The sequence below is a fragment of the Pipistrellus hanaki genome (assembly GCF_964339955.1).
Source record: "Pipistrellus hanaki genome assembly, chromosome: 3".
NCBI lineage: Eukaryota > Metazoa > Chordata > Mammalia > Chiroptera > Vespertilionidae > Pipistrellus > Pipistrellus hanaki.
Genome location: NC_140505.1, coordinates 142,679,570 through 142,699,293, shown reverse-complemented (window position 1 = coordinate 142,699,293; position 19,724 = coordinate 142,679,570). Strand labels below are relative to the sequence as shown.

Below are 19,724 nucleotides of genomic sequence, written 5' to 3'. Positions count from 1 at the left end.
CAAGAGGAAAGAAAAGTCAGCAACATCTCCCAGTGCAGAGAGGGAGATGGGACGCATACATATGTCTGTACACGTCTTTCGGGGAGGCAAAAGCAAAGCAGGTGCATTAGAGAGAACTCTGTGGAAGGGGCTACTAGGAAACAGGTTTGGGGAGACTCAAAGAGCTGAAAGGAGAGCGCCCAGAGGACCATGTGGGAGAGTTAGAAGAGGGAACCCTTAGGATAGTGAGATAACTTGAGGGGTATAAGGGTAGAGGCCAGGAGGAGCAGAGTGGAGGAGTGAGCATGTTCTGCAGGAGGTGAAAGGCTCTGCCCATCAAAGTCAGTAGAAGAGGAAAGAGGGAGATGCAGTATGCCTTGAGGTAGGCAGAGGACTTTGGGTTGGGAGGCCCTAGAGCAGAGGACTATGGGTGTAGTGGTTTTTTTTAGGCAGAGGAAAGCCGGGAAGCTTGGAAGGCTAGAGGGAAGCAGCGAAGTCACCAGGTCTTTAGAACTGCAGAATTCAACTTTTCATGTCTGCAGATACAGGAGAGGCTGGGAAAAAGCTGTTAGAAGGAGCTCTGAACAAACAGTCACCTTTTTAGGTCCTTGACCTAGTCAGGGGAATGTGAACCATGATGCTCTGGTAACTTGGAGGGCTCCCTCTCTAGTCTAATTCCCAACTTTCTAACACAAAGGAGAGCTTGGGGAGGAGGGCTGAGCTGGACTGGGGACCAGGGTCTCTTTTGTCATTCTCCTCCCACCTCCTCCCTTCTTTGGAGAGTGAGGAGACAGCTCTAGCCTTAGGATGAGGGGTTTAAGAGGAGGGTTTAGGGCCTCCTAAAAGTTACCCCTCAACGTCACATACTCTAAAGTGTACCTTTAAGGGCAGGGCCAATATCACATCCATCTCTGTATTCGTGGCCTGGCCCAGAGAAGCTCAATCTGTATTTGCTTGAAAACCAAAATCTTTGGGTCCTAACCAGATGGCTCAGTTGGCTGGAGTGTTGTTCCTTACACCAAAAAGATTGTGGGTTCAATTCCCGGTCAGGGCACATACTGAGTTGCAGGTTGGGGTGCATAGAGGAGGCAACTGGATAGATGTTTCTCTCTTTCTCTCTCACATCAATAAAAACATATCCTCAGGTGAGGATTATAAAAAAAAAAAGAAAAGAAAAACTAAATTCTTTAGGACTACATTTAAGACTTTCACAACCAGTGTCAAATCTACATGCCCCGCATCATCTCTTAGTGGTAGGCATAGATGGTGGCTTTGGTTGCACTTTTTATTTTATTTATTTAAAAAATTTTGGGGGGATTTCTCTTCCTTTTTAAAAATATATTTTATTTTTAAATATATTTTTATTATTGATTTCAGAATGGAAGGGAGAGGGAGAGAGAGATAGAAACATCAATGATGAGAAAGAACCATTCATCAGCTGTCTCCTGCACGTCCCACACTGGGGATCGAGCCCGCAACCCAGGTATGTGCCCTGACTGGGAATCGAACTGTGACCTCCTGGATCATAGGTGGATGCTCAACCACTGAGCAATACCAGCCGGGCTCTCTTCTTTTTAATAATGCTGATTGCTTGAGGGTAGAGAGAAAGAGCAGAGGCATCATAAATGCTGAGTCTAAATTCTCAATGTATGTTCTTCTGAGAAGATGACACTGGAAATGTCCAGAGGAAGTGACACATTGTTGACAAATCTTATGCACCAACATTGGCCTTCATAGTCTCCCTGATTTTCTTTATTCTATTCTTGTGTTCATTTGTTTTCTTGAGGTCAACTTCTTTTCATATAGGCCATGTCTTGCAAGTCCATGTTTGGATTCATTTTTCTTTGCATATGGTCATAAATCATGCCAAAGTCAGTTGTCTTGTCATCACCAAAATGGGTTCTGAATCCAAACACAAAGGTGACATCTGGTGTGGTGTTACTCAGTGTGGCTAGTTTTTCCCAAATTTGTGTCTTGGGTACTGTTGCCTTCCCTGGGAAAAGGACGTCAGTGCCCATTTGTTTCTGCTGAAGTAGTCTGTTGGTCATGAACTTCCTGGTTCAATAGTTACTGTGTCATTTATGATAGAAGTTGATCTTCAAGCAACGAGGGAGGAAAGGAGAACCACTCTCCCCTGGCTAATTATATCATCAGAAGGAACCTGGATAGCACAGCTGAGTGGGTGTGGCCAGAGGAGGCCTACCACACCAATCTCTTCTACTTTTTAAAGAAGGCCTTTTAACATTTCTTGTAATACTCCTTCAGTGTTTTCTTTTATGGCAAGATTTTTATCTATCATTTGATTCTGAATGATAGCTTTGTTAGATAGAGTAATCTTGGTTGCTTTTCATCACTTTTTGTGTCAATATTTTGTGCCAATCCCTTCTGGCCTACAAAGTTTCTATTGAGAAATCAGCTGCCAATCTTATGGGAGTTCCCTTGTTGGTAACTAACTGGTTTCCTCTTGCTGCTTTCAAGATTCTCTCTTTGTCTTTAATCTTTGACATTTTATTATTATTATTTTTAAAAGGCACATTTGCCTGGCCAGCATGGCTCAGTGGTTGAGGGCCAACCTATAAACCAGGAGATCTCAGTTTGATTCCTGCTCAGGGTGCATGCCTGGGTTGCAGGTTTGATACCCAGGAGGCAGCTGACCAATGATTCTCTCTCATCATATTTCGCTATCTTTCCCTCTCCCTTCCTCTCTGAAATCAATAAAAAGATATTTATTCAGCATCATTATCTAACTACTACATTTAGCAATCAACAGCATGGGTGCAAAAAAACCCCCTATATTAAAATCCTTTGTTAGAATGCTTTACACTTTCCACAGAACATAAACTAAAATAACCTATTATACCATAAGTCACAAATACAGTCTTTGAGTTTTTGTTTATTTTTTAGAATTTTTGGGATAAGTGGCAAATAAGACCTGATAAATGATTAGATGTTTAATGTTATATTTTGTTTATATATTAATCCTCACATGGGGATATTTTTCTATAGATTTTCAGAGAAAGTGGAAGGGAGGGGGAGAGACAGAGAGAGAAACATTGATATGAGAGAGACACACACATCAACTGGTTGCCTCAATGCCTTGGGATCAAGCCTGAAACCGAGGTATGTGTCCTTGACTTGAATCGAACCCAGGACCCTTCAGTTCTCAGGCCAAGGCTCCATGCACTGGGCCAAACTGTCTAGGGAATCCTCAATATTTTTGCTCATTCACATGAGTATTGTTTAAAGCACATGTGTCAAACACAAGGCCCGCCGGCCAAATCCATCCCGCCAGGCCTTGCAATGTGGCCCGCACCGCGCTGTCATCACTGCACTCCGCTGTCAGTTTATGACATTGTCAGTTTATGACTGTTCAGTAAACCATTCGGCCCGCGATTTAGGCTGGATTTTAGATTTTGGCCCCTTCTCTGATTGAGTTCGACACCCCTAGTTTAAAGCATATCTTCATTGTAGCAGTTAGGTCCTGTCATTACTGTGCTTGGCTGAGTTCACAAATCTGTTGTAACCTGTAGCTTTTTAGGCTCTCCTCTTCTGCTAAGCTTTGTTTCCTGGCAATAATTAAAACCTTCTGTCACTGCCATAACTAATGCTGCTGCTAGAACCAGCATAGCCATCTTGGTTTCGTGGTTTGGCAAAGCATTGGCTTCCACCATCATAGGGGCCTTCTACCTCCAAAGGTTCTTCCTTTCATAAGTTCAAAATTTCTAGGTTGATTGTTGAAATTGCCAAAATCATTGTAGTTTCACCACCTCCAAAATTGCTTCCATCATTACCAAATCTATTAGAGCCATCTCCACTGCCACCATATCCACCACACCACACCACACCACACCACACCACACCACACCACACCACTCCACACCACACCACTCCACACCACACCACACCACACCACACCACACCACACCACTCCACACCACACCACTCCACACCACACCACACCACACCACACCACACCACTCCACACTCCACACCACTCCACACACCACACCACACCACACCACACTACAGCTGCCACCAAAACCACTTCGATCACTGAAGTTTTCTCCACAACCAGCATTGTCACTCCTACTAAAACTACCTCCACAACCACCTCCAAAGTTTCCAGAAACAGTGTATGGCATACACAGACACAATCTTAAAGGCAAAACTTTGAAGACAGTTAACTACACTGGAGTTCAATATTCACAACTGGACATGGTGGTTTCCATTGAGACACAATTTTTCTAGGATTACCCTCATTTTCAAAGGGACTGCATTAAGTCCAGTTTTAGTTTGGCCTGAGTATTTGCATGAACACAAGAATAGTAATTGATCAAATTGATCACAAGGCTCTTTCAAATCTGCTTTGATGGAATTTTCATAAGGAATCTTAATAAACTTTCTCTTATAATTTGGAAAAATAAGTAAAAAGAAAAAGAATGAATTAGACTTAAATAAAATGACATGAAAAATGTCGTTGATATAGTAAAGAAATCAAGTGTACATGTGCATTTGGAGATTTACAGAAAAGCAGTTTCAAAGGGCTTTTACCAAGCAACAAAGTTATATCTAGAGAATGAATTACTAGTTATAGGACCATTGTGAGGATAAATTTCACTTTTTAAACTCACATTTTCTGTATTATTTGACTTTTGTATAGAATTACTTTGTAATTAAAATATAAGTAGATAATAAATTCTGGGACACTTAGCTCTCCTTGGCAATGGCACCATTCCTTTTCAAGTGGGAAATGAATCCCCAAAGAGGATCAGACATTCAATGCTAAGGTAAGAGGCAGATAGTATCACAGGGCTAGCAACAAGGTTTTAAGTGAGCTCTGAGAGTGGTTAAAGGGGTGGACTTTAAGGAAGAGGGCAGATGTCAGGTGAGGGCAGATGTCAGGTTAGGGCAAGACCCACCTTGGCTAAAAAGAGGCAATTATGCTGGTTCCTAGAGGCTTTCTACCACCAGTGCCAGTGCTCTCTCCCTCTTCTTGACTATTGCCCTTCACTAGTCCTCTACTCACCCCCAAACCTGGGCTTCCTCTATAGATATGTCATGTGGTTTTTTCTTTCTCATGCTGCACCTCTCACTTCCTGTTACTCTTATGATTGCCCCTGGGGAGGCTATGCTGTTTTTGGTAGGGACAAGGAATCACCTTAGGGCACGTTGGTTGAGCATATATCATAAGATTGGGCTGGAGAGCTGTTGGATGATGTTATAGGGATGTATGAGGGATTTTGGGATAAGTGGCAAATAAGTCCTGATAAATGATTAGATGTTTAATACAACCAGAGTAGGGCTAGGCTTAGAGTTAGGGATCATGGCTCCCTATGGCTCACCTGACTTATTATTGAATAGCATGACATTCAAAGCCTTCTCAAATGGGCCCCAACCCCCTGTTCTACAGGGCTAACCTACCCAGTAGGCATAGCAGGCACAGTGCCTAAAGCCCACAATACTTTTTTTAGGGGCTCAAAAAATGTTTTATTTTATTTAATTTAAAAAATATATTTTTATTGATTTCAGAGAGAAGGGAGAGGGAGAGAGACACATCAATGATGAGAGTCACTCATTGGCTGCCTCCTGCACACCCCATAATGGGGATCAAGCCCACAACCTGGGCATGCGCCCTGACTGGAAATCAAACCATGACCTCCTGCTTCTTAAGTCAATGCTCAACCACTGAGCCAGGCTGGCTGGGCCTTTTTCTTTTAAAATCATAATAAAATGAATACCATCAGCCTGGGTTATATTCATTTTTATATCAAAGCAGTTATAAAACATAATTTTAAATACTTTTTTTATGAAGGCAAAAGTGCCCATGAAAGTTGTAATGTGGCCCTGATCTTCTAGCTTCTACATCTACTGCTCCTTCACCCTGATGTCCTCTTGGTTTCCCAGATCCACTTGTACCTTTGACCCTCTGTATCTCTTCTCATGCTAGATCATGTCTTGTATGAGGTCTTTGTTTATTAAGTCCTTCCCACCTGAGGACTCATCCTTTGAGGTCTAAAGTCAAAGGTCACTGTCTCTGTGAGGCCTTCCCGACCCCCCTGAAGTCCAGGGCCTAAATGGAAGTTGTTCTAACTCACCTAGCACATCTCTGAACACTCCATGACTTGCTTGCATCTGTTTCTCCAGCTAGAGTGTGAGTTCCTCATCTTATAACTCCTCATGTCTACTCATGCTTGACACACAATATGTAGGCCAGAGGATGTGTGGGAATAAGAGCAAGTTGCTGAAATGGACATTTCAGATGTGTGTAGTTCTTCACAGCCTGAATCAATAGATTCTTCAAAGGGATCAGCTAAGGAACCATGCAGGGGAGGAATCTAATGCAAACTTCCTTTACCAAAGCCATAAAACCTTTATTTCTACAGGGATCTCATGTCCAACTCTCTTCTCTTTCTAGAAAAGTCCTTTCCCACTCCAGGCTACACCGTGAAAGAGGCTATGCTCTGCCTCCTCCCTTTGGCTGGGCTATCCCAGAATGTTTCCTCTACAGCATCCTGAAGGCTCTTCAGGGACCTAGGAGACCTGCAACACTGAGTTTCAGGGAAGCAGAGGCAGCTGTGGTCCCTTGGCACCCTCACATGGTGATGCCCAAGATGACAGCCTGCCAGTGAAAGCCATAAGGAATTCTTATGAGTCCAAGTGTGTAGGGTCCGACTTCTTAGAAAAGAGCTGATGATGCACGTCAGGTCTGCTCCACGTGAGGGCTTCATGTGAGTACAGCAGGCCAGGGCAGTCATGCAGTCGTGTTTTGAGTATACACTGTCCTTAATTCCTCAGCCTTCCTACCCCGCTTGTTAGCCTTATCTGGGTCCTCGCTTCAGGGTTGCCAGTGCCTTGCTGTGTGGCCTTGGGCAAATTGCCTCACTTATTTGCCCTCGGTTTCATAATAGGAAAATGATAGGGTTGGACTAAAATGATGGTTTTCAAAATGTCTTACAGAATTTTAGAAGTTCAGGGGCTAGTGGACATTGCCCCTGTCTATCCTCAATTTCATCCATGGCTACTTTGCCTTCTGTTAGATTACATATAGGGCACTAAAAAAAAAAAAAAAAAAGAGTTCTGGGACTTAAACCTAAGAGTCGCTGGCTCCATGAACTGTATGGTTTTCCTCATGGCTACCTAGCTCCATTCTACCTAGCTTTATAATCAGCCAGAAGTTATTAGACTGCAGAGAAGAGAGGATGGGAATGGCAGTGGCTAGTTTAGTGTTTTTGTGGTGTAATGGAAGGCGCCCTTGTTCAGTGTCCAAGTTCAAGCCTCAGTTTTGGCTCCCACCATCCACCAGCTGTGGGACTACAGACAACCTCCTTTACCCTTCCCTGACTCAGCTTTCTTATCAGTAAAATGGGTATGCCAGTCCCTGTCCTGTCTTTCTTACAGAGTCATTGTGCAGATGAAGTAAAATAAAGGATTCCTATCAGGGTGTTTTCTGTAAACCGTAAATGGCTCTATAAACTTGGCGTACTATTAGCAAGGGAGTTGCTCTTAGACCTCTAACAGACGGATCTCTGCTAGAATATGTTATGTCACTAGATTCTGTATGCCCAGCTCTAGATGATCAGGCAGTCACGACATGGTTGCAGAGGTACTTTTCTTGAATTCGGCATTGCTGCCTTGGGCCCCATCCCAGGAGCTTTCTCTGCTTTGGAAGCCTCTGTTTCTCAGACAGAAGGAAAGCTCTGGGTCAAGTACCATGTGTTCTTACAGTCTCTTCCGTCGATCTGGAGAAAAGAAAATGGGCCCAATGTTGTTGCAAGGAGTAGAAAGGTCCTGCCTTGACATCCAACATTAGGTTTAAACTCCATCTTTAAGGCTGATAGAGAAGCTGATGATCAGGTTCCCAAACATCAGGTTCCCCAAAATAATGTTTCCTGAGAGACTTGTGGGAACTCCCACAGGGGATGATGTGGGGTCTAGACGAAGAGCCAGTGCTGGTGGGGGTCACTGGGATTGCAGGAGTCCATGGCTGGCTTTTTGTCCTTGGACGTCAGGCAGGTACCAGATCCCGAGTTCCTGATGAGTTGATCCTAAAAGACGACATTGCAAAGGGTCAACCTGGGCCTCATTCCTGTAACAGTGCTACTAGGGGGCAATAAATAGCACTGTTACAGGCCTGGCAATGTGCCAGACACTCTATGACAAGCATTCCTGAGTTTCCACTTGTGTCAATTACCCACCTCAAGCTTTAGCCTGAATGGCTGGAAGAGAGGAAAGACCATGGGCTAACTGAAAAAGTCTTTAGGGCCTGCCTCCTCCAGATGGCCTGGGCCGCTGCTGCCTACCTCCACTTTCTGCCTTGGATCATATTTAGACTCCTCCCTTCCCTGTAGCCCCAAGGTTAGCCTCCTCTTTCCCTAAGCCAGGGACTGAGGATTGGGTGGAACAGAGTGAGCTAGTTTGTGCTCAGTACTATAGAAGTTACATTAAAAACCCTGAGGCAGTGTGGTATAATGGAAAGAGCCTGTGCTTTTAAGTCAGACTTATTTGGGTGTGAATCTCAGGTCTGCTATTTACTAGCAGTGAATCTTGGGCCAGCCACAAAATTGCTGAGCTTCTTGGGAAGAACCTCTGAAATATTAAATCAATGTATGTGAGTGCATAGTTTTGACACATGGAGGGCAGGCAGGAACCATGAGAGACTCTTCACTTTCATCTACTTAGGTTCAGTAAAAAAATACTTGAGCCATTGACACACCTGACCCTATCTATCAGCCATCACCAGAACCAGCCATCACCAAACATTAAGTCCTGGCAACCCCTCATCCTCCACACTTTCTACATAGTCCTGATCTACTCCATGGTGTCTCAGGAGTAGATGCAGAAAATAAGGAGTGGTGGTGGTGGTGGTGGGGGCAGCCTCAGGTTCTTGCATACTGAGCTTTCTGGGCCGACTTACCTGGGTCAATTCCCATTCTTCGTCCTTGGGGACTTGGCTGTTTTTGCCAATAAAGTGACAACTCCTAAGGCCCAAAGTGCCAGCACTGGCGTGTAGACACAGCTGCTTTGCGATGTTGTGGCGAAGGTCCCTCTGGGTTGTGTACTCAAAGTACTATAAGTCAAGACAAGAGGAGGTCTGAGAGACAGGCGGAGAGTTTACCCACCACCTCCCTAAGATGCCAGCCACAGATGGCCTCCTGAGGAGGCAAGTGAGTGAGCAACAAGACTTTAGTAATTCGCCGAAGCCAACTGAAAGGTCCCAGGTTTGTGCCTTGGTTGCGGGCAAGTCCCTGGTGGGGGATGTGCAGGAGGCAGCTGATCGATGTTTCTAGCTCTCTCTCTCTCCCTTCCTCTCTGTAAAAAAATCAATAAAATATATTTTTTTTAAAAAAAAGACTTTAGTAATTCAAGTGTCACCTTCAGGAATTTTTAACCATATCTGTGTTATACTGGAATAATAGTTAATTAATATTTTTTATTTAATTAAAATATTAATCTCATTCATTTTAAGCATTATCTGTGAAGTCATTTGTGTCTGATACTCTAGTTCTTCTTTTGTTAATAGATTACTAGTACAATAAAAAGGTTCACCAATGTACCACCTACAATCATCATGCAGGCCAGTGGTACAGGGAATTGTTTTAGAAAGACTATCTTCGTATAGGCAGTCTGTTTAGTGTCCCAAGCCACTCCTTCCCTTGCTTCAATTATGGTTCAAGTACTTCTTTCTTACCAAATGCTAGGCATTCAGGGTAGATTGAAGAACTTGGGCCAGGAAAGAGGTGGGCCATTGTAAGGCATGGAGTAAATTTTCAGGATGCTTAGGTGACTAAGATGGCAGGAGGTGGTTGTTTTGGGGTCATTTTTGGGTGGTAGGATCACAGTGTTATTTTCTGAGCAGAAGAGGCACTGAAGATAGAAGTTGTATGTAGATGAGGGAAAGTGCTAAAAGATTTCCCACACTTACCCTAAAACATCCCTTAGCAGCTGGCATCCTCCAGCAAGCCTTCTCTGATGAGCAATCCTCCCCTCCCCCATCCCTTTCTAGCACCCAGCTCTGATGCCCAGTGCTCTCTGTATGTCCCCAGTTCAGACTTCAGACCCTGTCTGTCTCTGTCACGCTTTCTTCCTCAGACTGGGAGTTTTCTGAGGGCAGGGAAACTATTTTGCCGAGACCGGTTTGGCTCAATGGATAGAGCGTCGGCTTGGGGACTGAAGGGACCCGGGTTCGATTCCGGTCAAGGGCATGTACCTTGGTTGCGGGCATATCCCCAGTAGGGGGTGTGCAAGAGGCAGCTGATCGATGACTCTCTCTCATCGATGTTTCTAGCTCTCTATCTCTCTCCCTTCCTCTCTGTACAAAATCAATAAAATATATTTAAAAAGAAAGGACTATTTTGAGTGGAGGAAGGGGACCCCTTCCGAGAGGAGATGCTCAGACCCAGGCTTCTCCTGGGGCTTTCCCAGCAGGGTTGGGCTATATACCTGGTTGCCACCAAGACCGTGGCAGGCATACATGATGAGAGGCTTCTCTCCATGGTTCTTCTCACCCACATCCAGGCATTGGTTGATACCGAGGTTCTTTATCTGCAGAATGGGGAGCAGAGAGGGAAACCAGCATAGTCAGGAGATTTTTAGTTTGTGGTGTCAGGCCCAATTGGAATAAGTTTGCATGACTGGATTTCTCCTCTGCTCATTAACCCAGATGCCTGAAGTTAATAGATAAGGCAGGTGCAGAGGCTGGGCCAGAGCAGGCTGGCCTCCTCCTGGGCTGCTAGGTCTGTGGGAGAAGCCCTCAGCACATGGGCATTTTCTCACGAGCAACGGCTCTCAGTGTGATTCCCCGGATCAGCAGCATCACCCACGGACTTGTTAGAAATGCATATTTTCAGGCTCCACCCCAGTTCTACTGAATCAGCAGTCTGTGTATTAACACTCCTTCCTGGTGATTCTGATGCAGGTGAGCATTTGAGAGCGAGCCCCTGCGTATAGGCCGTTTTCCTCATAAGGATTTTAGCTCTCTCTAGAAGCTCCAAAGTTCTCCTTCTGGATAAAGAAGTGTGGAGAATAAAATTAAGCACTCGTTTGTCATCTGTCTGTGGGGAAAGTGGTCTTGAACCTCTCTAGGGGGTTCTGTGGTGATGGGCAGGCAAGTTGGTTTTGAGGACTCACAGCTCCATAGAAGGTGGGCTTCAGGTCAGGAATGAACAGCTCTGGGTAGATGTTGTGCAGGTACCAGGAGAAGTTACGACAGTGTAGTTGTTCCCTCAGCTGCAGTCGTTCGGAAATGTCACCGAAGGATTTCTGTCAAAAAGACAACCCCCTAAGGGTCAGTACGACCAGCCTTGGCCTTCTTGCCTGGCTTGAAGTAGTCCAGAGTTCTTGGGGTCCCTTTTTCCCAGAATGGGTCTCAGGCTCACTCTTGCTCAGGACCTGTTGGAGCTACTGCCCCAGCCTCACATCCAATCCCAAACCCCATATTGGCTTTGGGAACTCCACTCATATCCCCCTCACTCCCTCATCTCCTGTCACTCCCCAGTTAGTTTCCTCCCAGCCCCATTCTGAGCCTCTCAGAGCAAAGCCAGTCCTCCTGGAAGAGGTTCTTTCTCCAAATCTCCTTGCTCCGCCCTCCTAAAAGATACTGGGGCTCTCTAGGCAGGGATAACAAAGACTCCTCTCCTCATTCTCTAGCTTGCCTGGGTAAGCTCACAGGGTCTAAGGTGGTAGAAATGGATGGGCCTCTACCATTAAGCTTTTGTCAGGGTCTGGGATTCTGTACTTTTCTTTATCTAGACACCCCCTAAGGACCATTTCATCTCACCTCTCGGGCCATCTTTGCTGCCTCCATACTTCTCCGGTAGAAAATCTCCTTGTAGCTATCCATCCAGACTTCAGCCAGGCGCACTTGGTTGCGAGTAATGACATTGGTGCCCTTGGGAAAGGTGTGGGGGCTTTTGGTACGGAACACGTGGCCTACCACAGAGCAGGGGATGATCTCCAGCTGGCCCCCACACTGCCACACCTGCCGTAAGGGGACACAAAATGGGGCCTTTAGGAGCTGGGTGGGACAGTCTCCTCCCAAGCAGCTCTGTTTCATTCCCAGAGCACCAGAACCCAGGTCCCAGAACTCAAGGCAATGCCACTCTCTCTCCTGGAAACAAGGATAATGGCCAGGCTTCTTCTTAGGCCATGAGTACACACACACAACCCCTAGCTCTCTGATATTGGTTCACTCTGACTTAACCACATTTGCACGTCTGAATGGCCCTCAGGGCCCATTTTAGAGAAAAGACAGTTTGGCTAACTTTGGCTTTTTGAGTTGAAAATGTGATTTTATCAGCTCACACATGTATTAGTGGATACTCAAACTTCCTCATATCAAGATAGACTTGTGACCCAATCAGAGCATCAGTGCAAGGATAGTCAACTGCCAGGTGGCCTGTGGTAGTCACCCGGACCTGTAGCACACTAGTTCCCTAGGAGAGAGACTGAAGACAGGACAGAGGCTCATGGATGAACCTAGAATCAGGACTCTGGGAGTTATGGGGAATAAGCTGGTGACCCTTCTGCTTAAGCCTTCCCACATGTATCTTCTCTTTTTAGGTTTTAAGTTAGGTTCTTCATTTTGGTATAGCAGAAACAAATACATAATAACAGCAGGTATTAAAGATGTGCTTAGCAGAAACTGGTTTGGATAGAGCGTTGGCCTGCAGACTCAAGGGTCCCAGGTTTGATTCCGGTCAAGGGCACGTACCTTGATTGCTGGCACATCCCCAGTAGGGGCTGTGCAGGAGGCAGCTGATTGTTGTTTCTCTCTCGTCGATGTTTCTAACTCTCTATCCCTCTCCCTTCCTCTCTGTAAAAAATCAATAAAATATATATTTTTAAAAAAAGATGTGCTTAATATGTGCCAGGCACTGTGAGAGGTGACTTCACAAATGAGCTCATTACTAATTACCTATCCACTGGCATGGGGATTTATGTAGATTTCAGGAAGAGGCAATCCTTTGTTCCTAACCTAATCCTGACTTGCCTTATTCCTGGAACCCTCAGAGTTTTGGGGTCCACCAAAATTTGGGCACCATCTTCTCCTACAGTATGAAGAGCTTTCTGAACATATGGTAGCAAAACTCCAAGACCACCAGGGCACATGTTCTCTGACCTGGAAAGGGGAACCTGATTTTTCTAAAAAAAGATAGTGACTGCTTACTAACCTGTTCCAGGGTCCTCTACCATAACCAGGATCTAATCCTTTTCTACAGACACCATGAAAGAATCTGTAGATGTCCAATTCCTATTACCACTGTTCTCCCTTCTTCCTGAGGAGTTCTCCTCAGTAATTTGTTTCAAGTTGTCTAATCTGATTCCCAAAGCCCTATTGCCAGAGGCAGGGAGGGGAGCGGAGGAAAGCAGAGTCATGCCAGGAAACAGCCACCTTTTAAGTTCAGTTCCAGATGTTATATTTCTGCTGTCTAAGAGACAGGTTCTCAGGCTGTCTGTCCCCTGGGATGTTGTGGTTCCCCCCTCGAAGCCCTCTTCACTCTCACCCGGAAGGACATTTCCACGTTCTCCCCTCCCCAGATCTCCATCTGATTATCATAGGTACCGATGTGCTCGAAGTAGGACTTGGAGATGGAGAACAGGCCACCAGCAAACGTCGGGGATCTGGAGAGACAGAGGGAGAAGCATGTGCATCTTCCGGGGAGGAAGTGTGAGGAGTGGAAAGATGGGACTCACCGCTAATGCTTCCTACCCTATTCCCACCCCCTTTCCTGGCACATACAGCCCTTCTTCCACTAAGTATTCAATAGTTCATTTAGCAAATGTTTATTGAGCTTTTATTATGTCTCTTTACCTCCTAGGAATTAGGTCAAGGAGAGATGTAATGATCATTACTCTCTTCTAAAAGGCACCCATTCATTTATTCAACCAAGGATGTATTAAATACCAGCCACCAGGACCTGTGCTACGTTAGTTAAGAAAGATAGATTTTAGTCTCAGAGGCTCAGTCTAGTTGCGGAGGGTAAAGCTACCATTGTTTGTTTACTTTTTGGCAGCTAAATCCCTGGAGATGGTAGATACTTGGCTATTAGAAGCAATGTGAAATTGTTTTTTTGGAAATAGGATTCAAACCATGAATGAATGAATATTATGAGTTGAACTGACCCCATTGTCTTTCAGAGTCCCTGGCCCTTGAGGGACTAGAAAGCCACAGTGTTAGTAGGAGCCCAGCCCTGGTACTTCACTGCATGAGCAGCTAGCTTTGGGGAAAATCTGCCAGCTGCTCTGGACAGAGGAAACTCCTGGAAACAGAATAGGAAATGAGATGACATCAAGCTCAACTTACATTGAAGGGAGCATTTGGAGGTTACAAAAACATTCTGGCTTTCAGACAAAAGCAGGGAGGCAAAGACCCACATGAAGACAAATTAACAAAAAACTTCTCATCCCTAGAATATAGATACCCAGTGGCTCAGAAGGGGAGCTGGGCTAAGGATTGAAGGTGGGGGTAGGGCCTAGGGGAGACTAGGATTGACTATCAGATACTTAATCAGTAGGTGCTGGTAGCTGTGCCTGGCCAGGCTCTCTTGGACGTGGCTTTGCTGCCCCCTTCTGTTGCTTCTTCACGTAGCCCAGAGCCAATCAAGGTGCTTCACACACAGCAGGGGCTCAATCAGTGTTGATTGGACTGATCTATTAAGGTGACTGCACATGAGCCTGACCTTGGAGTTAACCTTGTGGCTGCTCTTGTTGCCCTGAAGTTGGCTCCTGCAGCTGCTTTCTGGAAGAAATTTTAATTGGGAAACCCTCATGCTCATGCAGGCTTTTTGTCACTGGTTCTGACCTAGGAGTTCTAAGCCAGCCCAAGTAAGGCCCAGAAAGGTTCAGAGAGTCTGGGACTCCAGATTAGCACTTTGGACCTAACCTACTTCTTCTACTCCTCCCTCACTCCCTCTTTCCCTTTCCCTTTCCCTTTTCCTTTCCGTTTCCCTTTCCCTTTCCCTTTCCCTTTCTTTCCTTCTCGCTCACTGGGGATCAAACCCACAATCTTGGTGAATCTGAATCGGGACAAAGGTCTAACCCAGTGGTCGGCAAACCATGGCTCTTTGGCCCCTTGGGTGTTCTAACGCCACTTCAAAATAAACTCGCCCAGGCAGAAAACTGACTTCTGCACATGGGCCAGGAAGTTTCAATCACACTGTACGTGGCACCCACAAGTGGTATTGTGTGGAAGAACCACACTCAAAAGGGCCAAAGAGCCGCATGTGGCTCGAGAGCCTCGGTTTGCCGACCACTCCTCTAACCAACTGAGCTACCTGACCAGGGCTTAACCTATTTCTTCTTGAGGGTCTTCCTGCCTTGGGCCTGTCCCTTTGCTTTGAGAGGTCTCTGAGGATAAACCTTACACAGGGAAACTCACTGCAGACCCACAACCTACAGGCAACTGCCTGGGTTTCGTGGCCCATTTCTTAGGATCCTCTGACTCTCCTTTCAGCCTCCTGTTAGCGTTCAGAGTAAAAGATTCTGCCTGCAGGCCTCCTGGTGGGAAGTATGCATAGTGCTGAGGGCAAGCCATGCATGCCACCAGGCAGCAATTTCATTCCTCAGACACTGGAGCTTTATCTTCCAGCTGTATGGTCCTTGGCTATTGGAGCCAGAGCCATCAGTGATGGGTGGTGGCCAGGTGCCTTTGTCCCTGATCGTGTCACTGTGTGCCTGGCCCCAGCTTGTTGTAGCTGTACACAGTAAACAAAAGGCATCTATGAAGCAGACAGACAGTCAATAGGGAGTTCTCATTTCTTTTCTCCCTCTTGCCTTCTCTTTGCCCCTCTCTTCTTTCTGTTGCTGCTTCTCCTTCTAACGGAGACAGAGAAGCTGGCTGTTCAGGTTCCATGGGATTACTGCTTGTGGCCCCCACCTGAGCCCTCTCCACTGAGATTCTGGGCAGCATTTCTTAGGATTTGGGCATGTGAAGGGGGAGGAACTCCAACACACTCTTCCTTTCAAGCCTTCCCTCTTATCTCTGCTCATTGTATCTCCTACCCCTGCTTCTCTCTCTCCATCCCAGATATATACTCAGATGACCCTGGAATTTCCTGGCCAGTATGGAAAAACAATGGCAGATAATCACAGGATACTCCAAAAGTCACCCCCCAACTCAGTTTGGCTGAAACATCTGATAAAATAAACTTGTGGTTGCCCTGGTTGGGTGGCTCAGTCAGTTGGAGCATCGACCCTACTCCAAAAGGTTTCGGGTTCGATTCCCGGTCAGGGCACATACCTAGGCTGTACGTTTGATCCTTGGTCAGGGCATGCACAGGAGGCAACTAATCGATGTTTCTCTTTCTCTCTCTCCCTGCCTCTCTAAAAGTCAATAAAAATATATTCTTGGGTGAGTGTTAAAATAAGCTGTGGTCTCTAACACCAAAAGGCAATTGGAGAGGGAAGGACAGGGCAGATGTATGAGGGGGAGGTAATGGGTAAACTTTCATGCATCCATCCTATAGCTCAGGGGTTGGCAAATTATGGTCTGGGGGCCAAATCTAGCCTGGCTTTATATAAGACTATGGGTTTATATAAGAATGGATTTTACATTTTTAGAGGATTGTTTAAAAGAAACACAAACAAGGAATATTATGCAACAGACTATATGAGGCTGACAAACCTGAAATATTTACTATTTGGCTCTTTACCAAAAAAGTTCAGGGCAACTGCAACAAACTGCAAACTGCAGGACACTTGCATTATTCTTTTACTATGTTTTCAGTCTTTTCAAAGAGAATGACCTGGGAGCACATGCCATTCACTCTTATTGCAATGGCTATTCAACAATGGCCACTACCCACTATCTCTCAGCACGTCTGCAAACACCAGTCATGGTCTTCTACAATAGGGAGGAATAGATGACACAAAGTGTGCAGAGCCCTTAGTCCAGGGCCAGGCACACAGTAAGTGGCAGATAATGACAGTCTAGTGCCATAGCTAGGAGCATAGGCCTGGATCAGACAGGCCAGGATGGGTATTCCTGTTCCGCCTTTTGTTAGCTGTGTAATCTGAGGCCAATTGTTTATCCCTAGGAACCTCAATGTTCTCACCTATTAGACGGGCTAATCCTAGGGGATGAGAATGAAATAAAATATGTCAGGTGTCTGATAGAGCACTAATACATGTTGACCTGAGATGGCCCAGGTCCCTAGGACTGGGTGAGTCTGGTATCTTGTAGGCCAGGTTGGGGGCTCACCAGGCTGTGGTCCTTACTTGATTGGGTAAGTCTCATCCTTGCGCCTCTGCTTTTCATGTGGAGGGAGAGTCTCCCAGCCGAAGGTCAGGCTCCAGTCAAAGTTGCCCCGGCTATGGACTCTGCCCTTCCGAACGGGCTTGGAGAACTCAAAAGTGTTAAGGTCAATAGTGACGATGTCCGGGCTCACCACCGCTGTCTCATCCTCGGTGATGCGAGCCAGGAGGGGCTCCAGCCAGCCATGGAAGCACTCGCCTGCAAGCCCAGACCAGGAGACAGCTGTCAGGGTCCTGATCACAGCTGAGCCTATGCCCCAGGCCAGCGGGGAGACCCAGGAGGACAAGAGAATTCTCCACCCACTTTCTAGCTATAAGCTGAGAAACGCAGGCAAGCTGGCTCACAGCTGTTCGGCATAGAGAGATCTGAGAACTCCCTCCTCTCTCCTCCCAACCTAAAGATGCAGGCAGCTGGAGGGGAGATTGGAGGTCTCAGGGGACTAACGTGGACTCAACTGATCCAAAAGCACAGGAAAGGCCGGGGATGGGTATTTTCAGATTCCCAGCTTCCCCACTGAATCAGCCCTCCCTCCCCAGTGTGGGTTTCAGAAGCAGGTGTCCCCTCTCCTGGGAATATCTGCATATCAAGCTTCATCTCCAGTTGTGAATAACCATCTCTTTCATTTGTCTAGCCCTTTGAGATTTTCAGTGAACTATATATATATATATATATATATATATATATATATTACTTTATTTGGCCCTCAGAATAATAATTCTGTTGGTGAGTAAGGCCGGTATTCCCTTTCCATCTTTCAAATGAGAAACTTGAGGCTTTGCTAGAATGCAAACCTGGGTCTTCTGGCTTTCTAGGCCTTCCCCAATATACATCACTGCTTTTAGGGAAGTTATTTTTTCCGGAGAATGGTGGGAGGTGTTTCGGTTTGGGGTGAGAGGGAGGCTTTCCTGGCTCCAGGTTGCTCTTACAGTAAAGCTCCACACAAATCAGCTCCCAGTGCTAACAGGAGGCCTCTCTGAGGGGTTGAGTTCAGAACAAGGTACAGATCCTGGGAGAGAGGAATGCCTGGGGCTCCAGAGTATATGCCCAACAATTGTGCGGTGACCAATTGTTTTAGGGTTGTGTGTGTCTCTTGACAAAACACCCTTAGGATTGGGGTGAGAAATGGCTAGAAGAAGCTGGAGAGAGTCCTAAGCCCCCTTCACTCCTAGAACAGAGCAGAAAGGGGCCTGTTGATGCTGTGGTCACAGCTCCTCAATCTACCAGGGAGGGGTGGGGGATGGACCGGACTATACCCAGGCCTCCTGGGTGCCAGGCCAGCACTCTTACTCACAGTGGGAATCCAGGAAGGTGAGCACCTCTGCCTGTGCCACGCTGGCTCCCAGCAGCCGGGCCGTGATCAACCCCTTCCGCTCCTCCTGCCGCACCACCCTCACGATCTGCAGCTGCTTCACGTACTGTTCCAGTTCCTCCTTTAAATAGTCTGGAAGGGACAGTGTCATTGAAGTCAGCTCCCCGCTTTGTTGAAAACCTAATCCCCTGTGGGCACCCAGCCCTGGCGCTCTTGGCTCTCCAGCAGGCCTGAGTTTTTAATCCTCCCACACCTACTGCACTAAGCGATTCCGTGGGAGCAGATGGTGGGGGAGGGGGTGGAAGGAGGAAGTCCTGTGTGTGGCCCAGCACCCCCGGCCACCCAAGCCCACCTTGCCAGGGCACTGGCTCTGCCGTGTCGATCCTGTGCCTGTTTACCTAGGCACCTTCTCTGACGTCGGAGTCAGGATCTCAGGGCTGTTTCTTTGGCCTAAATCAAGTTTAAACTTCCGACAAAGGCTTCAGGCGCCCCATCGGTCTCTGCAGCCTTTCAGCTTCCATCTTTCAGAGCCGTAATTCCATCCTCCTCTTCTTTCTACCCCTAGTGATTGTGAGTTTTCAGTGTCTGCTTCCCTGTCTTCCAGGCTCCTCAGAATAAGTGTGCCAGGTAGAACATACGAATGTTGATTTCTTACTTGCTGGACCAGCAGCAAGAAGTCTTACTCTAATCTCCTTTTTTTTTACCTGCTCTGCATGTGGAATTTCCTAAGAAAGGAAAAGGTGAAGAGCCTCTTTTTAATTAAATTAAACACATGCATCAAGTGCCTGCCATTGGTCAGGCACAGTGGTGAGCCCAGCCGCCTAGGACGATCAGTAACCTGTCAGAGGAAGTTCAGGGCTGAGAGCCTGAGGTGGGAAGGGGGGCGGGGGCAACCATCCTCAATTTGAGGATGAGGAAAGCTATTTGAAGGGAGGGGTATCTCTGCTCAGATCTTTCGTGGGTTTTTTTGGTGTGTTTTTTTCTGAGCAGAGGCTTACTTCATAATCCTGTTATTCAGTCTGGAATCCTCAAAGCATTCAAAATAGGTCTATTCCGAAGCAAGCCATCTTGAAACATATTCCAAATCTTACTTATGTTTTATTAACTGTGATTTTGGTTTCCCATGCTCTTGTTCTGTTCCTGACTGTGCAATGGAGTTTCAGAAGTGGAAGTAGAGGGGAAGGT

At 46.3% G+C, this 19,724-nt stretch overlaps 1 protein-coding gene and 1 pseudogene across 5 annotated transcripts in view; both read right to left on the bottom strand.

Moving 5' to 3' along the window:
* GALNT6 (polypeptide N-acetylgalactosaminyltransferase 6) overlaps positions 1 to 19,724 on the bottom strand; it is a 40,258-nt gene that overhangs the window by 372 nt on the left and 20,162 nt on the right. For 3 of the 4 annotated variants that reach the window (XM_084877408.1, XM_084877406.1, XM_084877407.1), the window contains 8 exons: positions 18,522 to 18,671; positions 17,194 to 17,428; positions 13,482 to 13,599; positions 11,756 to 11,956; positions 11,107 to 11,238; positions 10,420 to 10,521; positions 8,894 to 9,046; positions 5,480 to 8,024 (listed from right to left, as the gene is read on the bottom strand). In XM_084877408.1, the coding sequence (XP_084733534.1) occupies positions 7,911 to 8,024; positions 8,894 to 9,046; positions 10,420 to 10,521; positions 11,107 to 11,238; positions 11,756 to 11,956; positions 13,482 to 13,599; positions 17,194 to 17,428; positions 18,522 to 18,671 (1,205 nt within the window). In that variant the 3' untranslated portion in view covers positions 5,480 to 7,910. Of the gene's footprint in view, positions 1 to 5,479; positions 8,025 to 8,893; positions 9,047 to 10,419; positions 10,522 to 11,106; positions 11,239 to 11,755; positions 11,957 to 13,481; positions 13,600 to 17,193; positions 17,429 to 18,521; positions 18,672 to 19,724 lie in introns of those variants that run through there. The other variant, XR_014794463.1, reaches the window with a different exon arrangement.
* On the bottom strand, positions 1,582 to 2,802 carry LOC311618797 (small ribosomal subunit protein eS24-like; annotated as a pseudogene). Its single transcript has one exon. The product of its transcript is annotated as a small ribosomal subunit protein eS24-like (transcript).